We start from the raw sequence: 25,081 nt of genomic DNA, 5'->3' as shown, positions 1-25,081 counted from the left end.
GTTTTCATCTGATCCGCTGGACGGATGGTGAACAAATGCCCACCTGTCTGTTTTCCGCGGATCTTGTCGGATCGGATGGAAGGTGGGTGTCAGTGGACACATCTCCGTTGACAAAAGAAAACTCACCCAAGCTTTAGCACAGTATAATGTAGTTAGTGTGCAGAGTGGTCGGTGCTCTGGCTAATTGAGTTCACAGAGAATACATAACAAGTACAAGCCAGCAACTCAACAGCTTCTCCATAGAAAATTTTATTGTAGCATTATGGCAGTAACATCAACCAAAATCTAACGCATTTCGGCCTAAGCCTTCATCAAAAGAATAAAAATATGACATTAAAAACAGGTATATATAAAGAAACAACCCTCCTGAAATTAGAGGGACAGTATTAGCTTGATTAAAAAAATCTCATTATTTGGTTACAGATGGAGATGATCAAAACCTGGGTCAAATAATCACATGTGACAGGGGGTTAAAACAGGAAGCACAGGATGTTAACCATTGAAGTCCCACTGATGCAGCAGTGGAAAAATTGCAATAGAAAATAATTAATATATTTCAGACTTATTTCAAAAACAGGCTAACATCCATCCTATTATTCATACCGAACGGTATCCTGGTATTCAACGTGTGTATCCACAACACCTCTCGTTGGAGCAGGGTGCCATGGTTGCCCTCCCCCCCTTGTAGATGGTTTGAGTTGTTCTAGACCAAAGAAAGCAAAGGTGTCAAGGTTACCTCCATGCACTGTCTTAAAATGTTTTGATACATTTGAAATGTTTTTGGCATTTGGATAAGCAGTGCCATTGTAATGTTCTGAAACCTGATTTGTAAATGACAAATGGTACACCCCACATACCGTATCCGACTACATTCCACTACATAGATCACTGATTTGGAACTATAGTTAATAAAACGTTTAAGAGTGTATGTTTTGCCTGTAGAAAAATAGGTGACAGTTTTAGTCTGTGTCTTTTGCATTGTCTACACATGCTAGTGCCACAAGGGAACGATCCTGTGGTACTTAGCCATGTGCGTGAAGGCTGATGTGAACACCTCCGCTGACATTCGCCTGTCCATACAAGTTTAAAGGGTGGCCTACTCAGATCCGCCTGAAAAAACAGACAAGTGGATCTTTGTGGCTGATTGTGTGAAAGGGACCTTAATGAACTTTACTTTAAGGGCCGGTTCACACTGCGGGCGATGCGAGGCGACACGACTTGCCTCGCCACAATCTGACAAGTCGCCCCCGTTCTGTACAATGGAACCGTTCTGAGAGGAGCGACTCGAGTCGCTCCGACTCAGAAAAAAGGTTCCTGTACTACTTCTGGGCGACCTCGGGGCAACTTGCATTGATTTCTATACAGAAGTCATTTGCAAATCGCCGCTGAGGTCGCGGCAGGTCGCGGCGAGGCAAGTCGGTGTCGCCTCGCATCGCCCGCAGTGTGAACCGGCCCTTACATAAACTTTACTGAAATAATAAATAAATAACACCAAAATAAACAGGGACAAATACACAGCCACATTGCTCTGTCCTGTCGCTGCGGAGTGACCGCAGGAGCAGCTGTGGCGGGACAAGGTCATCTAGTGTCCAGGTTGAAAATGCCAAACTACACCCCCCCCCCAGGAGGAGTTGGGAGCAGGGGTTAGAGCAACATATGCAGCGCTAAAATGTATGTAGTGGTTGGGGAATGTGGTGCATGAATACAATCTACTACCCACTAGGCTGCAAAAAAAGCCATGACTGTGATGCTTTGTATCGGGACGCAGCAATAGCTGGCACATGTGAAAATGAGCCCTGAGGTATTTACAGTGACCTCCCTTGTTAATCTCTGCATCCCTATCCACCCTCTCTCAGCCCACATTTGCATCCTAAGTCCTCCCTGCATCTCAAACCTCAACCCCTCTCTACGAACTTCTACTTGCCCCCTCTGCTCACCTTTGCACCCCCAGCCCCCCTTTACCTCTTCACACAAAATCTTTTCTCACCTTTGGACTCTAAATGGTTAACCTCCCTTCTCTCTGCTTACTTCAACTGCAGTGTTACAGAACCATTTAAATGCTATACCTGACAGCGCATTTTGTGGTAGCAGTGGCAGACTTGGGCAGCATTAAGCAGAGGAGATTGTGGGTGGGAACTCAATGGGGGTGGGATCTGCATATGAACACCCTGCTTGCATATAAACGGTGGGCTTTTTTTCATGAGAATACCGCAATATTTACAGGTAATACGCAAAAAATTTGAATATCGTGCAAAAGTTTATTTATTTCACTAATGCAACTTAAAAGGTGAAACTAATATATGAGATAGACGTATTACATGCAAAGCAACATAGTTCAAGCCATGATTTGTAATAAAGGCCCATACACACGATCAGACTTTTTGACAACAAACATGCAAATTAGTTGTTTTGGAGTAACATTCGACTGTGTGTACGCGCCTCGGACAAACTTTTTTGGTTTTCATCGGACTTTTGTTGGCTGTGCGAACGGACAAACTTTCTGGCAACAAAAGTCTGATGGAGCAAAGTCTGATCATGTGTACAGAAGACCATAGGACTTTTGTACAAAGTACAAACAGGCATGCTCAGAACCAATGCAAAAGATCAGACAACAATACAGAAGTTGACCAAAGGTGGCGGTGAAGAGCAGAAAAAACACATGATTTGGTGAAAGTTGGCTGAAAAAGTCCTGCTGTGTGTATGCAATACAAGTTAAGGGCCGACACCCTTTGTACAAAAATCCAAGGGAAAGTTTGTACAAAGTCCTATCGTGTGTATGAGGCTTAATTGTGATGATTATGGCTTACAGCTCATGAAAACCCAAAATCCACAATCTCAGAAAATTAGAATATGGTGAAAAGGTGCAATATTCTAGGCTCAAAGTGTCCCACTCTAATCAGATAATTAAGCCATAACACCTGCAAAGGGTTCCTGAGCCTTTAAATGGTCTCTCAGTCTGGTTCAGTTGTGCAGAAAACCATCATTGACACCCTCCATAACAAGGGAAAGGCTCAAAAAGGTAATTGCAAAAGAAGTTGGATGTTTCCAAAGTGCTTAATCAAAGCACACTAATAGAAAGGTATGTGGAAGGGAAAAGTGTGCAAGAAAAAGGTGCACAAGCAGCATGGATGACTGCAGCCTGCAGAGAATTGTCAGGAAAAGGCCATTCAAAAGTGTTGGGTACTTTCACATGGAGTGGACTGAGGCTGGAGTCAGTGCACCAAGAGCCACCACACACCGACGGATCCTGGACATGGGCTTCAAACGTCGTATTCCTCTTGTCAAGCCACTACTGAACAAACAAACAACGTCAGAAGCATCTTACCTGGACTAAAGAAAAACAGACCTGGTCTGTTGCTTAGTGTTCCAAAGTCCTCTTTTCTGATGAGAGCAAATTTTGCATCTCATTTGGAAACCAAGGACCCAGAGTATGGAGAAAGAATGGAGAGGCACACACTGTAAGATGCCTGAAGTCCAGTGTTAAGTTTCCACAGTCTGTGTTCATTTGGGGAGCCCTGTCATCTGCCGGTGTTGGTCTACTGTGCATCATTAAGTCCAGGGTCAACGCAGCCATCTACCAGGAGATTTTGGAGCACTTCATGCTTCCTTCCGCAGACAAGCTTTATGGGCATGCTAACTTTTTTTTTTAAACTTCTTTTTATTATTAGTAATTGTTACAGACAGGTATTGTATAACAGACATTTTACATCAGGGTATAGTACAAACAGGATATCATTCAAGTTATCGTTTCTTACATTCTTAGTTTCCCTGTACTTTATTTATTCAGTAAGTGTGTACTTCCCCCCCCCTCCCCCTAATCCCAAACAACAATAAACAAACTGTTGCACGCATATTTTGGATAATCAGGTGGCAAAAAATGCTAAGCTCAGACCCATTCTCCTGGGCTCAAGAGAGCCTCCATGGTATTACTTCCATATAATGTCAGGTTCAAAATTCAGAAGTTCCACACGTGTCTACCCTTTCCACCCAATCTCCCCATATTTTAAGAAACTTCCCTGCCTTTCCCCTTGTCTCATAGGTTATTTTGTATACCAGTATATCTTGATTAATCAAGGCTTTCCATCTGTTTAAGAAGGTCATTGCGGTTTGTGTCCATTGTAAGAGTATAGTCTTTCTAGCATAGTATAGAAGAAAGCGCAAAAACTGTTTACGGTAACTACTAAGTTCTACTTCCTCAAAGACCGAGAGGAGACACCATTTAGGACTACATATATTGGGCAGGTCAAAAGTGACCGCAATAAAGTGGGTCACCTGAGACCAAAACGGTCTTATCTTCTCACAGTCCCATAGCATATGTAGCAAGTTTCCTTCCCCTCTACCACACTTATGACACATTGGGCTGGGTATTTTCCGCATACGAAAAAGTCGCAGAGGAGTGTAATATATCCTGTGAAAAATACGTATCTGTATCATTCTATCTCTGGCGGAGATAGCAGTGCCAAAATACGTATCCAAGAGTTCCTCCCAGTTATCCTCTGAAAGCTCAGGTATATCCCTCGTCCAGTGTTGTTTCAGGATTTGTAATCTAGTAGCCCTGGGTTCATTCAGCACCTTATAATATGTGGAAACTAGTTTTACATGTTCTGGGCGTGCTAGCACTCCCTCTAATGTAGAATTCTGAAAAAATACATCCCTGAGTCCCAGCTGAGAGTTAGATGCGTGTTTTAGTTGTAAATATCGAAATCTCCAGGTCTCAGGTATACCCAGCTCCTGTCGCAGCGTTGGGAATGTTTTAAAGCCCCCCTCCTCGTACAGTTGGTGAACGTATTTTAAGCCCTTCTCAGCCCACCTGCCTGCATCAGGTAAATCACGAAAATGTGGAAACGACGGGTTATTTCATATGGGTTGATTGGGTGAGATCGTAGGTTGGGTCTCAGGCACCAATGTCTATGGGCATGCTAACTTAATTTTCCAGCAGGACTTGGCACCTGCCCACACTCCTAAAAGCACCAAAACCTGGTTCAATGACCATGGGATTACTGTGCTTCATTGGCCAACAAACTTGCCTGACCTGAACCCCCTAGAGAATCTATGGAGCATTGCCAAGAGAAATATGAGAGAAGCATCCTGGTCTTCCATAATACCTCAGAAGTGACACAGGCTGATAGCTTCCATGCCACGCCACATTGAGGCAGTAATTGCTGCAAAAGAGGCCCAAACCCATATGCATGCTTATACTTTTCAGAGGTCCGATATTGTTCTATGTACAATCTTTGTTTTATTGATTGCATGTGATATTCTAATTTTCTGAGATTGTGGATTTTGGATTTTCATGAGCTGTAAGCTATAATCATCACAATTATGACAAATCACAGCTTTAACGATCTTGCTTTGCATGCAATGAGTCTATCTCATATATTGGTTTCACTCTATAAGTTGTATTCATGAAATAAATTAACTTTTGCACGATGTTCAAATTTTTCGAGTATCACCTGTACATACCTATAGTGCTCTATTTACGCATGAATGCTCCAATATTTTATTATGAATAGGATGTACATACTGTAGCAGGGCTCAGCAGACATAGTGACGGACTTAGGTTGCATGCTGTCATCTCGAAACATGATTATAAAAAGAAAAGGAAATAGTGCTAACACAACCAAATGTCCATAAAAATACAAATAGTGTCAATAAATCATGCGTAATAATCCCCACACAAAGCAAAGAAATCTTCTACATTTGACAGATGTGCACCAGTTGCCAGTAGTGCACCAACTTTTACCATCACCACAAAAAATACGCACTCGACAGCAAAGGTCAATAAGCGGCCCCTGGGCAGGACGGGCTGCCGTTGGATTTTTATGTGGCGTATCTGGAGGTGCTAGCCCCCGAACTCCTCAGACTATACAATTTTTTATTTGAAACTGGATCCCTTCCCGATTCCCTTCGGCAGGCGACGATAGTGGTTATCCCGAAGCCCGGGAAAGGATCCCCTCCTTCCTGACTCATACAGGCCAATTTCTCTGCTCCAGGTGGACACCAAGATAATGGCCAAAATTTTGGCATCCCGACTGAACCCGCATATTCTTTCCCTGATTCATCCGGATCAAACCGGGTTTATGCCGGGCAAGAACATGGCCATGAATGTCCGTAGATTGCATATGAATCTTCAGGCATGTCATGAGGGGACGGGTGCCCGGGTTGTGGTGGCATTGGATGCGGCCAAGGCATTCGATTCTGTGGAATAGGAATATTTGTGGGAATGCCTTAGACGATTTGGGATTGGCCCTAATTTTATTCAATGGGTTAGGGTGCTGTACTCCTCCCCGGAGGCCAGGGTGGCGGTGAATGGGCAGATGTCGGAACCCCTGATCCTGGGACGGGGGACTAGGCAGGGCTGCCCACTGTCCCCTCTCCTGTACGCCTTGGCGGTGGAGCCGCTCGCGGCCTCCCTCCGCGCTAATGTTAATGTCCAAGGGCTTCGGTCGGGTCCCATCACCAAGAAGGTGAGCTTGTATGCCGACGACATGCTCCTTTATCTGGCGGATGAGGGGCCGTCTCTGCGGGCTGCTCTGCAGATTATTGAGGATTTTGGGGTTCACTCGGGCCTTCGGGTTAATTGGTCGAAATCCCAGATATTGCCCATAGATATGTCTCCTCCCACCTGCGACGCAGCCTCCCTTTCACTTCGTCGTGTATCGTCCATTCAATATTTGGGAGTCCAGATCACCAGGGAGCCTCTAGATTATGTGACCCATAACATCTTACCCCTGCTCCCATATCTCAAAGCCAAGACTCAAACGTGGGCCAGACTCCCCTTGGGAGTAATGGGAAGAATCAACCTGATAAAAATGATAATTTTACCTAAAGTCCTATATAAACTGTGGCATTCGCCCACTTTTATACCCCTCAAGATCTTCAAAACAATAGACACTATCCTTAATACTTTCGTTTAGGAATCAGGCCGCCATAAGCTGGCATGGAATACACTTAAAAACCCCACGGAATCGGGAGGGGCGGCGCTCCCTGACCTACGTTCGTATTATATTGCGGCCCAGTTGTCCCATTTCCACCACCTGCATAAGTCAGATGGCCCCCGATATCACGCGCTGATGTGTGGAAAAGTTCATGACCCTACACACGCTCCCCTACAGGTTCTGTTTCGCGGACGAGCGCGGGGTGGGAGGAGGAAAGGCGGTTCGCCCCTATTGGACCAACACAGGCGTGTCTGGGATGTCGCTCAGGGGATGGTCGGGGCTGAGAGGGTACACTCTCACACTCCACTGTGGCACAATCCCCAATTGGGGGAGCTCAGCTCGTTACCGGGAGTGGGGCAATGGGCTTCTAGGGGGGTGATATATTTACACCAGGTGGTCTCCCCGATGGGAGTCCGCAGTTTTCCTGCATTACAAACGGAATTTAGACTCCCCTCGCACATGGCTTTTTGCTATGCACAACTTTCACATGCCCTCCGGGCCCAATTTGTGGACGGGTTCCCCAGTACTCAAGAAATGCCCCTGGTGGGTGTTATAGTGGGGGAGGATCCCGCCAAGCTTATCTCGAATATATACACCCTCCTTAGAACGCGCACGGTCACCGGGATTGCGGAGGTAGCTAAACATAGATGGGAGGAGGATGTTGGCCCACTGGACACTGAAGAATGGGAGGATATCCTCACCAATGTTGGACTGGCTTCCCCTAGATTGTCAGATCGGCTGACCCAACTCTACATCATACACAAGGCATACCTCACTCCGCTAAGACTGAGCAAGTTCCGCACGGCACAAGACCCGGGGTGCCCACGCTGTGGGGATCACCCGTGTACATTTTATCACTTACTATGGGCTTGTCCAGACATTCAGGCCTTTTGGCTGCGTGTTATTCAATTTTTACATGACAACATGGGTTCTCCACTACAGGTTGACCCCAAAATTTGTCTACTAGGTCTTCTTCCTGACGCACGGAACACTCGCTGTCATACCACTTTTCTACACGAGACCCTGTTTAGTGCTAGAAAACTGATTGCTAGGCAGTGGCTACGCACAGTACCCCTCACAGTCAGAGCATGGATACTTGAGGTGAATCTGTCGCTGCCTCTGAAGAGGGTCATATATGCACACAGGGGTTGCCCCAATAAATTTACTAGGATATGGGACAGGTGGCTTGCCAGCCCTGACACATGTGTGGAGTCTGCTTAATGTTGTGCAGTGGGTAACCTGCTGGCGATTGGGGTACGGAAACTATTTATGATCCGCGGTCCCAGTCTACTGGCGGAGCTGACCGGTGGGTGGTAGGGATAGGGGGGTGGGGCGGGGCTGCTGGTGGTATAGCATTGACCTGCATTGACCCAGGGCATGGCCTCCCGGGCGGTCCTACTCCCTGGGCCATATTGGCGGCTGCTTGGCGGGTCTAAGGGGTGGGATGGTGGGGTGGTCTTGAATGCAATATGACCAACGAAGCTATAATGTATATCTGTGCTCTGTATGACATCTGTGTTTGTGCTTTGATTGCCGTGTTACTCTCAATGCATTGTTTGCTGTATGACCTGTTGATCTAGTCCACCAATAAACTTGTTGTTTAAAAAAAAAAAAAAAAAGGTCAATAAGCGCTGTGGAATTAGCCATATATATACAGTATCTCACATTTCTGTAAATATTTTATTATATCTTTTCATGCGACAACACTGAAGAAATGACACTTTGCTACAATAGAAAGTAGTGAGTGTACAGCTTGTATAACAGAGTAAATTTGCTGTCCCCTCAATATTTTGTGTGGCCACCATTATTTCCCAGCACTGCCTTAACCCTCTTGGGCATGGAGTTCACCAGAGCTTCATAGGTTGCCACTGGAGTCCTCTTCCACTCCTCCATGATGACATCATACAGTTGGTGGATGTTAGAGACCTTGCGCTTCTCCACCTTCCATTTGAGGATGCCCCACAGATGCGCAATAGGGTTTAGGTCTGAAGACATGCTTGTCCAGTCCATCAGCTTTACCCTCAGCTTCTTTAGCAAGGAAGTGGTTGTCTTGGTGGTGTGCTTGGGGTCGTTATGTTGGAATACTGCCCTCTCTGATGGGAGGGGGATCATGCTCTGTTTCAGTATGCCAAAGTATGTTGGCATTCATGGTTCACTCAATAAACTGTAGCTCCCAGTGGCAGCAGCACTCATGCAGCCACAGACAATGACACTCCAACCACCATGTTTGACTGTAGGCAAGACATACTTGTCATTGTACCCCTCACCTGGTTGCAGCCACACATGCTTGACACTATCTGAACCAATTAAGTTTATCTTGGTCTCATTAGACCACAAGACATAGTTCCAGTAATCCATGTCCTTAATCTGCTTGTCTTCAGCAAACTGTTTGTGGGTTTTCTTATGCATCATCTTTAGAAGAGACTTCCTTCTAGGATGACAGCCATGCAGACCAATTTTATTCAGTGTGCAGCGTATGGTCTGAGCACTGACAGGCTGACCCCCCAACCCCTTCAATCTCTGCAGCAATGCTGGTAGCACTCATACGTCTATTTCCCAAAGACAACCTCTGGATAAGACACTGAACACGTGCACTCAACTTCTTTGGTCGACCATGGAGAGGCCTGTTCTGAGTGAAACCTGTCCTTTTAAACTTCTGTATGGTCTTGGCCACCGTGCTGCAGCTCAGTTTCAGGGTTTTGGCGATCTTCTTATAGCCTAGGCCATCTTTATGTAGAACAACAATTTTTTTCAGACCCTCAGAGAGTTGTTTGCCATGAGGTGCCATGTTGAACTTCCAGAGAGTGAGAATAGTAACATCAAATTTAACACACCTCCTCATCATTCACACCAGAGACCTTGTAACACTAACAAGTCACATGGCACCGGGGAAGGAAAATGGTTAATTGGGCCCAATTTGGATATTTTCAATTAGGGGTGCACTTTTGTTGCCAGCGGTTTAGACTTTAATTGCTATGTGTTGAGTTACTTTGAGGGGACAGCACATTTACACTGTTATACAAGCTGTACGCTCACTACTTGTAGCAAAATTTAATTTCTTAAGTGTTGTCACATGAAAACATATAATAAAATATTTACAAAAATGTGAGGGGTATACTCACTTTTGTGAGATACTGTGTATCTCCAAAATCAATCACACCATTCCTTAGTAGATCTTCTAAGATATCATCTTATCATCTTCTAATCGCTAGAGGAACACCATAACACCAGACCACCAAAGAAATGTAAACTAAATGTAATATTTTATTATAACAGATAAAAAGTATTCCACTCACTTTTAAAAGTGCCTAGCCTCAGCACCAATATAAACCAGGAACTCGCACTACCGTGTCTCAAACTGGGAACCAGCGTGTGTTCCAAGCACTGGAAGTTCGGGCCAGACATGACGTCAATGGACCCGGACATGAAGGCATGCGTGGAGCCTTAACTCGTTTCCCAATCACATCTTCAGGAAGCCATGGAGCCACCGTTTTCTCAGAGGAATTTATATGCTCCAAACTCTCTGATTGGTGGTTAATAGATATTTATAATAAAAATTGGCTGTGTACATTGAAAAACCTCGGGAAAGGTCACTAACACAGCAATACATGACCTAAGACCTTCAAGTATTCATTTATAAACCAGCCACTACCACTATAAAAAGTAATATGAATTATTCCTACTAGATGGCGTATGTGTTTTTTTAAAAGTAGAAGTAATTAGAGATTTAAATGAATTTTTTAATTTGTAATGACTGGTCTCAACCCTGGGAGCAGGACATGGCAATAGACACTGGGCAGACTAGCGCATCAGGCTCTTTTATTTCTAGACTGCCACAGTGCCCTTCTGGGCACAGGACATGCTAGTTTTGGCCCAGCACCACACAGTCACAGTGCGCAGCCCAAACCTGCCCCTGTATATGATGTGGTGGGTGTCAATGCGCCAATCCGTGCACTGTCACGGATGGAGGTGACGCCATCGCAGTCAGATATCACTTCATACATGATGGTGTCACCCCTCTGGCGGGTGTCACCCAGATGCGGTCCGTACCCTCCTTACCCCCACAGCGATGCCACTGATCATTTAGAGGATAATGTTAAATTAGAAAGATTTTTCAGGATGCTGCAACTTAGGGTCTAATTTGACTTCCCAGATAACATTTTTTCTTCTTACCAATACTCTTTATCAGGTATAGATTTAAATATGTGCAAGAAAAGTGCATCCACTTATGATGTAGTTAAAGCCTTTGTGAAACTGAAACAATGTGATTTCAAATGTTTGCACAGCCCTAAACAACATTAAAAGGTAATTCATTAAGAATATTTCCCACAAAAAAAAAAATAAAAATGGAACTTGACACAAACTATTCCATCATAGTGAAACCAGCAAACAATGTTAGTGCTATTATAATCTTGAGTAAAAGTTATTACCATGCATAAATGTTATGCCAGTTATCAGATATAATTGTCTATTATAAACTACCTGGTGACCCAATCCAGCATATGCTTTAGAGACATTGGATAGTAAACTTAAGTCATTTCTCATGTTAGATCACCATTAACACCTTTATTTTACTGTCTTCCAAAAATTCATCAAGATCTCCATAACACTCTAGGTTGCAGGTGTCAGACAACTGGTGGCCCTCCCGCGGTTGAGAACTACAAATCCTGAGGCATTGCAAGGCTGACAGTTACAAGCATAACGCCCACAGGCAGAGGCATGATGGGGCTTGTAGTTTCGCAACAGCTGGAGGGCCGCTAGTTTGACACCCCTGCTCTAGGCCAGTCAATCATGTTTTTCAACCTTTGGCTATTTTTCCCAATCAAATATTATAGCCCAAGGTGGCAGGTGTAAGATTATTTTTGCCTGACACTGCAGATTTTTTTTAAACCACTTGCCATACATTGACCAGTTGCCCTTCAACAGCTTCTATGCAGTATAGTTATGAACAGTTTCTGAACCGCCATACTCTAAAATGAGGGTTGCGAGAAATTAGGGTTGCTTTGGTTGATCTACAGCTCCCTGTCAGACTGGATGTCTTTGCCCCACAGCCCCTGGAATTAGTTCTAAGACATAAGTATTTTTCCTTTGATGGCCAATTCTTCCAGCAGCTCCAATGCATAGCCTTGAGTTCAAATGTTGCACCTATTTACACCAATCAGCCATAGCGTTATGATCATTGATAGGTCAAGTGAATAACATTAATGATCTCATTACAGTGGTATCTCAAAGTTGGTGGGATATATTAAGCAGCAAGTAAACATGGTATCTCTAAAATGTATGTGTTGAAAGCAGAAACAAATTGGCATCAGAGTTTGTTGTGTATGGGGCTACGTAGCTAAAGATCGGTCATGCCCATGCTGACCTGTGTCCACAGCCAAAAACACCCACAATGGGCATATTAGCATCAAAACTGGAATACGGAGCAATGGAACAAGGTGGCCTGTTCTGATGAATTAAGTTATCTATTTCATCATGTGTATGGCAGGGTGCCTGCACGTCACTTACCTAGGGAAGAGATGGCAACAAGAAGCACTATGGGAAGAAAGTATGCCAGCAGAGGCAATGTGATGATTTAGGCAAAGTTCTGCTGGGAAAGCTTGGGTGCTGCCATGTGTGTGTATGATACCTGGCACGTACCACCTACCTAAACATTGTTGCTAACCAAGCACACCGTTTCATGGAAACAGTATTCCTTGATGGCTGTGTTAATGCACCCTGCCACACTGCAAAAATGTTTAGTTTGAGAAACACAACAACGAGATGTTGACATGCTCTTCAAATTCTCCAGATCTCAATACAATCGAGCACCTGTGGGATTTGCAGGAAAAGAAGTCTGATCCATGGACACCCCAACTCACAACTTAGGACTTAACAGGACTTAAAGTGGTTGTAAACCCTCTCATATACCCAGTGAAGTGAATAGCCTAAGTGATACACAGATGAAATAAATCCTCCTACATACGTTTTATTTGTTTATCTGCAGGCTTCTCTTGTCTACAACCCTTCAAAAGAGCTCAATTGTGACAAAAATAAAAACCTTCTGCATCTGTGAGGAGTACAGAGGAGGAGCTGGAGAGCTGCAGGTACAGTTTTTATATACCGTGTGAGAGCTGACTGGAGGAAAGGGACCCCCCCCCCCCCCACATAGGCAGAGGAACGATGGAACATTCAGAGCTGTATTCTAAATAGACAAGCTGTGTGCTTGTGTCTCTTCCTGCCACAAATTGTATGTCATGTGTCGGGAAAACATCTCAGAAGGGACTCATGCTGATAAGAGAGGAACAAAGCACCAGAGATAAACCACACTTAGAGCTTTTGGGAAAGACAAGTAAAGATTACAGATAAATGTGCTTTGTTCACATTTCATGACTGGGGTTTACAACCACTTTAAAGGATCTACTACTAAGGGCTTGGTGTCAGATACCACAGCATACCTCGACGGGTCAAGGCTGTTTTGGTGGCAAAAGGGCCAGTTTTTCAGCATGATCAACTCAATATTAGGTGGGTGGTTGTAAAGGTATGGCTGATCTGTGTTTTTAGGGCCCATTTTGAGGAAAATCTTGCATATAACAATGAGCTTATCCTGCAAAATCTGTGTATTTAGTGGCGCTATATTGTGGAAAAATTCTTTAAACGGCAGGGATCTGAACCGCTATCACATGAATTTAAGAATTATCTTGACAATTGTGTGGCTACAATCCGTTTCACCCTGAAGTGAAACTGGGTGAATCCTGACATTATTGTTAGGATCCCTGCAGAGCCTGCACTGGCTCTGTGATGTCAGCTGACAGCAGACTTCATCCCACTATCAGCTGTTTCTGGGACACAGGGGTGCAGAACTAAGTGCACTCCTGTGATCCACGGGAGAACTGTAGCCAAAAAAGCTTTTGCCATACTTCTCCTTTAATTTATTCTCAGGTGAAAACTGACTTTTCACAGTGAACATGCTCTGCTACCCTGTTTCCCCTAAAATAAGACCTAGTGTGATTGTCGACGATGGCTGCAATATAAGCCCTACCCCCCAAATAAGCCCTAGTTAAAGTCCTTCTATGTCTTATTCTCAGGGTAGGGCTTATTTTTGGGGAAAGAGGATGGGGTTTATTTTGGGGGTAGGGCTTATATTGTAGCCATCACCGACACTCATGCTAGGTCTTATTTTAGGGGAAACAGGGTATTTTTAATAATTTAATCCCAATTTTTACTAGGGGTTAGAGAAATTTCATTAAATTATGCTGGGACCCGTGCTTGTAAATGGTCCCTCATTAGCTTTCTGTTGTGTTTTCTTCACAGAAAGAAATATCAGACTAAGAAAAAAATCCAAAATAAAAATAAATAAAGCAACAGGACACATATAATGATCAAACAACCAGAACACAGGGTAAAACCAAAAACACAAACACATAAATTAAATAACCTGAAGCACCGTAAATCCAATCCTCCTCTCCCCACCAAAAAACAAAACAAAAAAAAAAACACTCTAAATAAAGACGCACATTTTTTCAAGTGAATTTTGATTAAGCATTTGAACAAGTGAAATTAAAATTTTCTCCATGGAAATTTCCAAAACAGTTAAATTGTTAATTTTTGCAATGAAATCAACTTTGATTAAATCACTCCACTCTTGCTTATTTGTTGATTTCTTGATATTGAAAACAGTTCTGTCATTTTTTAATTTGTATAATACATTTTTTAAATTTGTAATGACATTTTTTGGCACATTAACTGAGTCTGCTAAGCTGATTGTGTACACTCAGTTCGTCTTCAGATCAAGCAGTAGGATCACATAACTTACCCTTTTCTGCAGGCCTGCTATTTGTTTTCGTGTTTCAACATCTTTTCCTCCAGACTCGAGAAATTTTCTGTATGCCAGATCAAACGCTTGTCCAATTGTTAATGTTATCTCCTCAGCCTTTAAAAAAAAAAGAATGTTTCATTTTTCTACATTTACCTAAATAAAAAGTTGTATCTTTATTACTGAAAGGATTAAAAGAGTTCTACTCCATATGTTTGCATTACTATAGACAATTTTAGAAACAGTAGGGTTGATTTGCTAAATGAATAGAGCATGTTTACTTTCAAAGTGTGCAAAGTGAATTTTCACGTATCTTAGTGAATGAGTTGAAGATGTGCTGGTTTCAATCATTCAATTATGTGGAGTAAAAAAATCCTGTTTTTTACATTTTCCTTACATACGATTGGGTATTCTCTGCAAAGTGAATTTTCACTTGGATTCACCTCATTCACATTTAAAATGAAAATCCGCTATTACTTTAGTAAATCAGGGTCAATGTGTATTTTTTTTTTTTAGATAGCAATGAATACAATAAAAAATAAAACACTCCTGCTTCTGTAAAAATGCCCCTTTCTTAAAAAAAAAAAAATCTTAGAAGAAAACAGAAAAATAAAAGAATATCTGAATAGAAATCAGCATGCTTTTTTTTTGTTTTTCCAATTGTTTTCAACAAAATATCCACATAAAACAGAATAGTCTCTAAAACTGGAAAAAACATAACTTTAAGAAGTAATTTCTCAAAAATGCTTATTTACCTTTTTTGCTTTGTCAATATAGCTGAATAACAATTTAAAAAAAAGTACTTGTTGCTATGATATCTGCACCTACTACGAAGAGCAGTATGCTACTTTTTTGGTGCTGGTATAAAGAGTGGTAAAACATTTGCTAAATGGGCTCTAATATGCCCAAATGTGGTATCATTGATGCCGCGTACACACGGTCGAACTGTTTGACGTACTTAGTCCGTTGAAACACATTTCAACGGACAATCCGCTCGTGTGTGGGCTTCAGCGGACTTTTTCAGCGTGCAGTCCGGAGTACTAAGATTTTCGGTTTTTCCAAAAATCTGTCCGTCGTACTTTGGTTTCAGCGGACAATACGGTGGCCAGTATGCTAGTTCGACGGACTAAGAATGGCGCATGCCCAGAAAGGATTTACACGGCGGAAGGGTGCTTTGCTGTGTCTTGGACTTCCTATTTCTAGTCCCGTCGTACGTGCTGTACACGTCATCGCGCAAGCTTTCGTCGGACTGTTTGGGTATCCGTGTGTGGTCAAGTCCGTTCAGTGGAAAGTACGACGGATTGTCCGTCGGATTGTATGACGGACTAAGTACGTCAAACAGTTCGACCGTGTGTACGCGGAATTAGTAACCATTAGTCATTAAACAGGTAAGTCACATTGCTATGTTTTTGAGACCTTAATTCTGACCTTATAGGCCTGATGAAGAATTCTTATTTATTTATAACATAAAGCTTTCACTGTTATGAGTCTCTACTTGTTGAGACTGTGTCTTAAAAAGCAAAGCTTAATGCCAAAGTGTTTATAGAAAAAAAATATTTTAAACACAAACATAACCCACTGTTTAATTCTGTTTTATTGTTTATAAAAATCAAAATATAACCAAAAAAGAAAAAAAGGGGCCAATGTGTATTATGTCTTCAGTTTCCAGTTAACTGATGTTTCCAGGTTTTTTATGCCTTTTGAAACTCTCACCAGGGGCACACTGCCATATGCATCCTCAATAATAATTTCAAAAGCTCTACTCTTCAAAAGTAGGCATGGAGATTTAAAAGTGCTTTTTAAGTATTCATATTTCGTTTTTTTTTTTCCTTTTCTCAGCTCTCCATTAAAAAATAAACTTACCTACAAAATGTTTATCTTGGCGTACAGTACAAGACACAAGAATTATATTGATAGAGTATGGGTTATATTCAGGCTACTTTTAGGTGAATGGACACTGCCAAAACCTTCGGTAGGAGTGTCCCTAGGGGCATGCTCATATAAATTTCACCCACTGTTTTGATACTCCATTTTTGTATGTTGGCCTTTCTTTTGTCTGGTTCAGAGTTTGGCCTCGAGTACCCTTAAGGGACATGTTTTTGCTAATGGTCATCTATGCAATACTGTGAAAACCAGGCTCAAATCTTAATGTGACACAGGAGGTCAAATTGGAGGTTTTACATGAGCAACACCTTGGTTAAGGACTGTGAAAAAAATACTCTCCAATCCCAGATGTAGCCTTATAAGGGTAAATAAGTCGGAAGAAGATAGGAGCTGAGACATTACTGTGTTCTGTACTTGGTGGTGTAAGCTGCAGTCGGACCCCTCTCTCTACCACTTTTTTTTCGAATTGCTGTAAGTACATTTATTTTATTAACCACTTCAGCCCCGGACCAATAAACAGCCTAAGGACCAGAGGTCTTTTTACAATTTCGCACTGCACTGCTTTAACTGGTAATTGTGCGGTCATGCAATGTTGTACCCAAACGAAATTTGCGTCCTTTTCTTCCCACAAATAGAGCTTTCTTTTGATGGTATTTGATTGCCTCTGCGATTTTTATTTTTTGCGATATAAATGGAAAAAGACCACAAATTTTGAGAAAAAATTATATTTTCTACTTTTTGTTATAAGAAAAATCGAATAAACTCAATTTTAGTCAAACATTTAGGGCAAAATTTATTCAGCCACATGTCTTTAGTAAAAAAAAGTCAATAAGCGTATATTTATTGGTTTGCGTCTACAAACTAGAGTACATTTTCTGGAATTTACACAGCTTTTAATTTACGACTGCCTATCTCATTTCTTGAGGTGCTAAAATGGCAGGGCAGTACAAACCCCCCCCCCCAAATGACCCCATTTTGGAAAGTAGACACCCCAAGGAAGTTGTGGAGAGGCATGTTGAGCCCATTGAATATTTTTTTGTCCCAAGTGATTGAATAATGACACAAAAAAAAAAAGTTTACAAAAAGTTGTCACTAAATGATATATTGCTCACACATGCCATAGTTATATGTGGAATTGCACCCCAAAATATATTCTGCTGCTTTTCCTGAGTACGGGGATACCACATATGTGGGACTTTTTGGGAGTCTAGCCGCGTACGGCACCCCGAAAACCAATCACTGCCTTCAGGATTTCTAAGGGTGCAAATTTTTGATTTCACTCCTCACTACCTATCACAGTTTCGAAGGCCATAAAATGCCAAAATAACACAACCCCCCCCCCCCCCAAATGACCCCATTTTGGAAAGTAGACACCCCAAGGAAGTTGTGGAGAGGCATGTTGAGCCCATTGAATATTTTTTTTTTTGTCCCAAGTGATTGAATAATGACACAAAAAAAAAAAAAGTTTACAAAAAGTTGTCACTAAATGATATATTGCTCACACATGCCATAGTTATATGTGGAATTGCACCCCAAAATATATTCTGCTGCTTCTCCTGAGTATGAGGATACCACATATGTGGGACTTTTTGGGAGTCTAGCTGCGTACGGCACCCCGAAAACCAATCACTGCCTTCAGGGTTTCTAAGGGTGCAAATTTTTGATTTCACTCCTCACTACCTATTCCAGTTTCGAAGGCCATAAAATGCCAAAATAACACAAAACCCCCCCAAATGACCCCATTTTGGAAAGTAGACACCCCACGCTATTTACTGAGAGGCATGTTGAGTCCATGAAATATTTTATATTTTGCCACAAGTTGCAGGAATTTTACAATTTTTTTTTTGCACAAAGTTGTCACTAAATGATATATTGCTCACACATGCTATGGGCATAAGTCAAATTACACCCCAAAATAAATTCTGCTGCTTCTCACGAGTACGGGGATACCACATGTGGGGGACTTTTTGGGAGCCTAGCCACGTACGGGACCCCGAAAACCAAGCACTGCCTTCTGGATTTAAATATAAAGTGCTACCAAAAAAAACTGTTAGCGATCGCAGGGATCAGGCCTGACTCTGCGATCGCTGCAGTTATGTGTTTAGTGTTTTGTAAGTGACAGTGATCGATCGATACTGCACTTGGGTGGGCTGGGCAGAGGGGCAAAACGCAGGTGCCAGCAGGTATCTGGGCTGATCCTGCTAACAATGCGTTTTTTTGGAACCCTAAACTGCTGGGGATGCTAGTATAGATCTGATCAGATCAGATATTGATCTGTTCAGATTCTATACCACTACGGGAGGTTTATGCTTAGCGGTACTGGCACTAACCTAGCGCTGCCTGGGGCGACGCAGACCCTGACCCTAAAACCTAATTGATATCACCCACCGGGTGATCAGTGGGTTAAACCTTTATTGGGTAATAAATGGTGGGTGACTTATGCTATAAAAAGCAAACTAACCAGAGTCACCCGTAACACTTATACGGTGATCACTGGTGAAAGGGTTAACTAGGGGCAATCAGGGGGTTCAAATTTTTATTAGGTAGTATATGGGGGTCCCTGGCGCTATATAAAAAGCTGACGGGGAACCTAAATAACTAACTGGCTAACCAGCGTCACCAGTGACACTTATACTGTGATCGCTGGTGAAAGGGTTAACTAGGGGCAATCAGGGGGTTAAAACCATAATTGGGTAGTATATGGGGGTACCTAACGCTATAAAAACCTGTCAGTGAACCTAAAAAAATAACTAGCTACCTAGCGACACTAGTGACACTAATGCAGTGATCAGAAAAACGATCGCTTAGTGACATTGGCAAAAGGGGGTGAAAGGGTTAACTAGGGGCAATCAGGGGGTTAAAACCATTATTGGGTAGTATATTGGGGTACCTAGCGCTATAAAAACCTGGCGGTGAACCTAAAAAAATAACTAGCTACCTAGCGACACTAATGCAGCGATCAGAAAAACTATCGTTTAGTGACACTGGCAAAAGGGGGTGAAAGGGTTAACTCTAGGGGCAATCAGGGGGTTAAACCTTTATTGGGGGGTGGTAGGCGCTACCCTGGACCTAACACTAACTGCCCTGACAGTTTTTACTTTTACAACTGTGATCAGAAAATAAATGATCACTGCAATCAGTGACACTGTGACTGGGGGGGGGGGGGGCGATCGGGGGGGTGATCGGGGGGGGGTTGTGTACCTATGCGTACCTATGTGTTAGAGTCGTGTTTTGGTGCACTTACTTTTAGTCTTCTCCTCGTAGTCCGGTCAATAAGACCACCCCGAGGAGAATGACATTACTTCCTCCCTGCCTGTGTATACAATACACAGTGGGAGGAAGCCTGCCGGTGCCATTGTAATGACGTACATTGGCAATACGGCGGTCCTTAAGTGGTTAAACAATTTTTTATTTTTTATGATGTACTACGATGAGTCTTCCTTTTTTATATATTCAACATAGCCCAATACTAAGAATAGCTGGCTCGGAGATTGGTGTGGAGATTGAGGCATCTATGGTTGAACATAAGATCCACTTCCACACAGTGCAGATGTACAACTGAAAATGGGAGGTTGAAGGAAGCTCTCCAATTCACGCTGTTCCTGATCTTTTATAATCCAGGGATCATGTAGATTTGGTAAGAGGCCATTTTTTCTATTTTTTCAGCACTGGTGGAACACAGAAGTACTTTATTGGATGTCATTATTAAGGAAAACTGGGAACCTTTACTCATCTGTCTTTTTTTGAAAATTAGTTTGGATACAATTTTAATTTTTTATTCGTTTTTGGACATTTATGTTGATATATCACATTGGTGTCATAATGCATGGTAGATTTTGAGTAATGAACAACTAATGGACACTAAGTGACACATTTTATGTGGATGACATGTTTGTTTTATTTTTTTTCACGTTTACCAATTTTCTAGTTTGAGCAAGATAATGTACCACATTGATTTATCTATCACTGTGTCGGGGGAGTGGCCAAGAGCAGCATGCGAGAGGAAGTATCTCACAGCTCTCCCGCACAGAATCCTCCATTGATCCTTCTCCTGGCTGGCTAAAGACCCGGTTTTCGGCACAAAACACTGCAGGACTCACCTCAGACGGCATCGGTACCTCTTCCAGACTCACAGGCAGCAATGTTGACCCACAAACAAGCAGAGACTGAGGGTCCGCCTGAAATCCAAGATGGCGTAGACCGTCGCTCCCTAGAACCTCACATGGAACTGACAAGCTGAAAGATGTGAGTAAACTTAAAAACAAAAAAAACCCAAGTAGACTGGGAAAGACACCCCCAGGGACATGAGATATTACACACAAAAAATGGTGGGACAGACAACACAGAGAGGGGAAGAAGACATGGATGCAACCCCAGCCATACTGCATGCAGCCTTAACAGGGTAACTGAGCACACAGACCCAAGCTGAACCCAGAGATTCTGGCACCCCTGACACTGACATGGAGGAAGGGGGGGAAGAGGAGAGAGCAGTGCAAAACTGCACAGCATCTGTACACAAATCACAGGAGCAATTTGGAGGCATGAAGGAGGAATTGGGCTTCATCTGCCTTGACATTCAGAAGATAAGAGAGCGCACCACAGCAGCAGAGGGACGCATTAGTGACATGGAGGATAAAATAGCCCCACTGCTCAGACTCACAAAATACAGCTAGAGCCAATGAGATCAAATCTGATGATCTCAAAAATCGTACGAGGAAAATAATGTGCGTATTGTGGGGTTGCCGGAGAAAATGGAGGGCAGGGACCCCACTGAATTTGTGGAAAAATGGCTGCTGGAGATCTTTGGGAAGGAAGCCTTCACCTCACTTTACTCATTGGAGAGAGCCCACAGGGTACCGTCATGACCTCTCCCACTGGGGCATCCACCCCGCACACTACTGGCAAAGCGCCTCAATTACAAGGAGAAAGAAATTATACTCCGTCAAGCAAGGGAAAAGCCCAATATTACTTTTAATGAGGTACGCATCTCTTTTTACCCTGACTACTCCGCTGAAGTGCAGAGACACAGAGTGAGATTCGCAGAAGTAAAGAGGCGACTCCAGCAGTTGCAGGCACCATATGCCATGCTGTTCCCGGCACAACTCTGCATCACAGCAAGAGGCCAAGCACACTTTTTTTCAAATTGGCAACAGATGCATCCTCATGGATAGATGCTAATGAATAGTTCATTTGGCAGACCAGAAGAGCCGCAGTAGAGGGTGACTGAAGGCCACATACCAGGTCCATCAAGGAGAGGTGAGCACCATGCTCCCTCCATCTTTATTATGTTTCCTGCACAAGAAGCCAATAACCCAGCTGGGAGCCCCAACACACTTTTTTTTTCTCCCAGCGTTGAGAGCAGTGTGTTTTGAGCGATTAATGCAAACTTTACTGGAAAACACTAATCGACCCCCCCCCCCCCCCCCATGAGGGATGCAGGTTATGTCAACCGAGGAAACCCTAAGTTTGTTTTTTGGGTTTCCGCCTTACTTTTCTACACAGTTCAAGCCATCTGTTTTACTTACAAACCGCAAGCGGGCAACAGTTTGTCCAGTCACAGGTGTGATGAAGATTCCAAAATTTTTTTGTCTATTTATCCATTCCAAGGTTGAATTAATCCACTGTCACAGTTTTGGAACTACCTACATCTACTCTGCCCACTATACATTTACCACAATACTATGCCGGCCTGCCAGCTGCTATACCGCTGCTCTCTTAGTGGCCAAGCATGAGCAAGCAACACCCAGAGAATGAGAGGCCCAGGCCTCCCCAAACCATCTCATTTCAGACTTCCACTTCCACAGATGACCACTGTACCCATATTGTCCTGGAACATTAGAGGTCTCCAGGACCTGTTAAAATGTACCATGGTTTCCACGGTTCTTCAGAAACATGCCCGGCAATGTATTCCCTTCAGGAGACTGATTTGGTTCCCAACACAGTATCCTGTATAAATTCTGCATGGCTGGCAGGGGGATATCAATCTACGCACACCTCCTATTCCAGGGGGGGTGAGCATACTAGTGCATAGTTCGGAAGATTTTCAGGTATATGACCGACTGATTGACACTAAGGGGAGATACGTTATACTAGAATGTAAAGTGTACCAATTGAAATGTATTTTAGCTGCTCTGTATATCCTGCCCTCCTTTAACTCAGAGGCATTGAGAACACTTTTGGCCTTCCAATTAAGCCACCCTGATCTCCTGCTAATAGCTGTGGGATATCTGAACTGCTACATGGACCCCGTCCACGGCACTGTGGAAGTTTGCTGAGGATGTGGGTTGGTTGGATTCATGGTGGGACTGTAACCCTCTGCAGAAGCAGTTCTCATGCTTTTCAAAGACACACATGTCCCTGTCTAGGATAGACCTGTGCCTTTGCACAGCCCAGACGTCCCGTTTCCTACAAGAAATTCAATATCTTGGCAGAGGCATTTCTGACGACTCCCCTAATCTGATCCAACTAATTGTCAAACCAACCGCAAACCTGCAAAAGGCCCCCTGGAAACCCAATGCCTTTTGGTTGAACTTGATTCCCTCTCACGAAGGCCTACTAGAGGCAATTATAGAATTTTGGGAGAGACATGCTGACCACCCTGATCTCAACACTGCATGGGATGCCTTTAAAGCAAATATGAGGGGTTCTCTCATAAAAGAAGTGACCAATATTAAAACAGACTAGGGCACGGGGGAACAGGTGGAACAGCCTGCTCGCCGGCTTGAGACTAAGTTTACAGATGACCCTAGCGACTCAAACAGGGAGGCGTGGCTAGCAGCATAGAAGGCGGTGGTCCAGATCACCAAATCAGCTGCTGATAAAAAGAGTTTTTTAATAGACTCACTTATTATGAGGAGGGGGAGCAGACTGGCCGTCTGTTGGCAAAGATTGTGAAGTCTTCCCAGACCTCTCCTTATATTGGTGCTCTTCGCACAAAGCAGGGGAGGATGGTGTACACTCCAGATCTAATCATGCAAGAGCTGGTTGAATACTACTCAGACCTCTACAGGTCCAGAGTAGGGTGTACGGAGACAGAACTAGAGACATACCTGCAGACTGTATAACTACCATGCCTCTCTGCATCCCAAAAAAGCTATGTTGGATGACCCTATTACTATAGAGGACTTGCAAGAGGCGATAGCCCTCTCCCCTAACTCTAAAGCACCTGGAGACAACAGCCTCCTTACTGAAATATACAAGCAATATGGTGAATAAATCCTGCCCCACCTTCTTAGAGTACTGAACTTGGCTAGGCCCAGGCAAAGATTACCAGAATCCATGACAAGAGCGAATATTGTCCTTATTTTGAAACTGGGGAAGGACCCTCTAGACCCGGGCTCATATAGGCCAATATCTCTTTTCAAAAGCGACATCAAACTCCTAGCAAAGGTCTTGGCCCTTAGACTCAATAAGGTAATCACCTCCATAATACACTCGGGCTCAGGCTTTATCCCCCAAAAATTCACTGCTATAAACCTCTGCAGACTCTTTCTCAATCTTCAAGCACAACCAGACAACAGGGGAGACAGGGCACTACTGTCGTAAGGTGCCCATAAAGCTCTCAACAGAATAGAATGACAATACCTCTGGGTGGTTATGGGCAGGTTTGGATTCGGGGACACGTTTTTGCCATGGGTCAAGCTACTCTATAGCTCCCCACAGGTGGTCATCAGAGAGGCAGGACACATTTCCCCTCCCTTCAGGCTCCATAGGGGGACATGTCAGGGCTGCCCATTGTTACCGCATTTGTTTGCGGTGGCAATCGACTCACTGGTTGCCCTGATTAGGTCTAACCCACAGGTTCAGGGTTTTAAGTTCAGGGAACTACAAGAGAAAATCATGCTATATGCAGATGACACAATGCTGCTGCTGGGAGACACTTCTGATTCCCCAAAAGTGGCAATGTCGATCATAGTTCAGTTTGGGAAGTACTCTGGGCTGGTGATCAACTGGACTAAATCTTCCCTAATGGCACTGGAAGTAGACCCAGAAGCCCAGGATGTTCTGCAAATACCATTAACCTCTAGCTTCAAATACCTAAGCATTCAGATCACCCTAACAATAATAGATTACATCCCCCTTAGCCTGTCACCACTACTGGGATGAATACGTGCCAGGATTAAAGTATGGTCGAGACTAAAAATGTCACTAGTAGGAAAGGTCAACCTTATTAAAATGATTTTTATGCCCCAGCTCCTTTATCTGCTCCACATCACCCCCATGGTGATTCCTCTTAAAATATTTTTATATAAACTCCATTTTTAGGTCCTTCTTATGGCAGGAAAAGCCCCCCCAGAGTGAAGCTGGAACAGCTTCAGAAACCTAAAGATGAGGGTGGTATAGCTTTGCCTAACCAATGGCTTTACTACATTGCAGCTCAGCTGCAGCATGTGGCCCGAGCCCTTAACCCGCTGGATGGGGAGGGCCTCACTGTGGCAGACTCCATTAGAACCCCGATGGGCCA

The 25,081-nt window shown here is 43.4% G+C and overlaps 1 protein-coding gene across 6 annotated transcripts in view; it reads right to left on the bottom strand.

Moving 5' to 3' along the window:
• GULP1 (GULP PTB domain containing engulfment adaptor 1) overlaps window positions 1-25,081 on the bottom strand; it is a 1,104,299-nt gene that overhangs the window by 126,138 nt on the left and 953,080 nt on the right. For all 6 annotated transcript variants that reach the window (XM_077448663.1, XM_077448664.1, XM_077448666.1 and 3 more), the window contains one exon: window positions 14,734-14,850. In XM_077448663.1, the coding sequence (XP_077304789.1) occupies window positions 14,734-14,850 (117 nt within the window). The remainder of the gene's footprint in view (window positions 1-14,733; window positions 14,851-25,081) is intronic.

Source organism: Lithobates pipiens, unplaced genomic scaffold, assembly GCF_037356315.1.
Source record: "Lithobates pipiens isolate NorthernLeopardFrog02 unplaced genomic scaffold, aLitPip1_a1.2 Scaffold_22, whole genome shotgun sequence".
Classification (NCBI taxonomy): Eukaryota; Metazoa; Chordata; class Amphibia; order Anura; family Ranidae; genus Lithobates; species Lithobates pipiens.
This window is presented reverse-complemented; position numbering and strand designations above follow the sequence as displayed.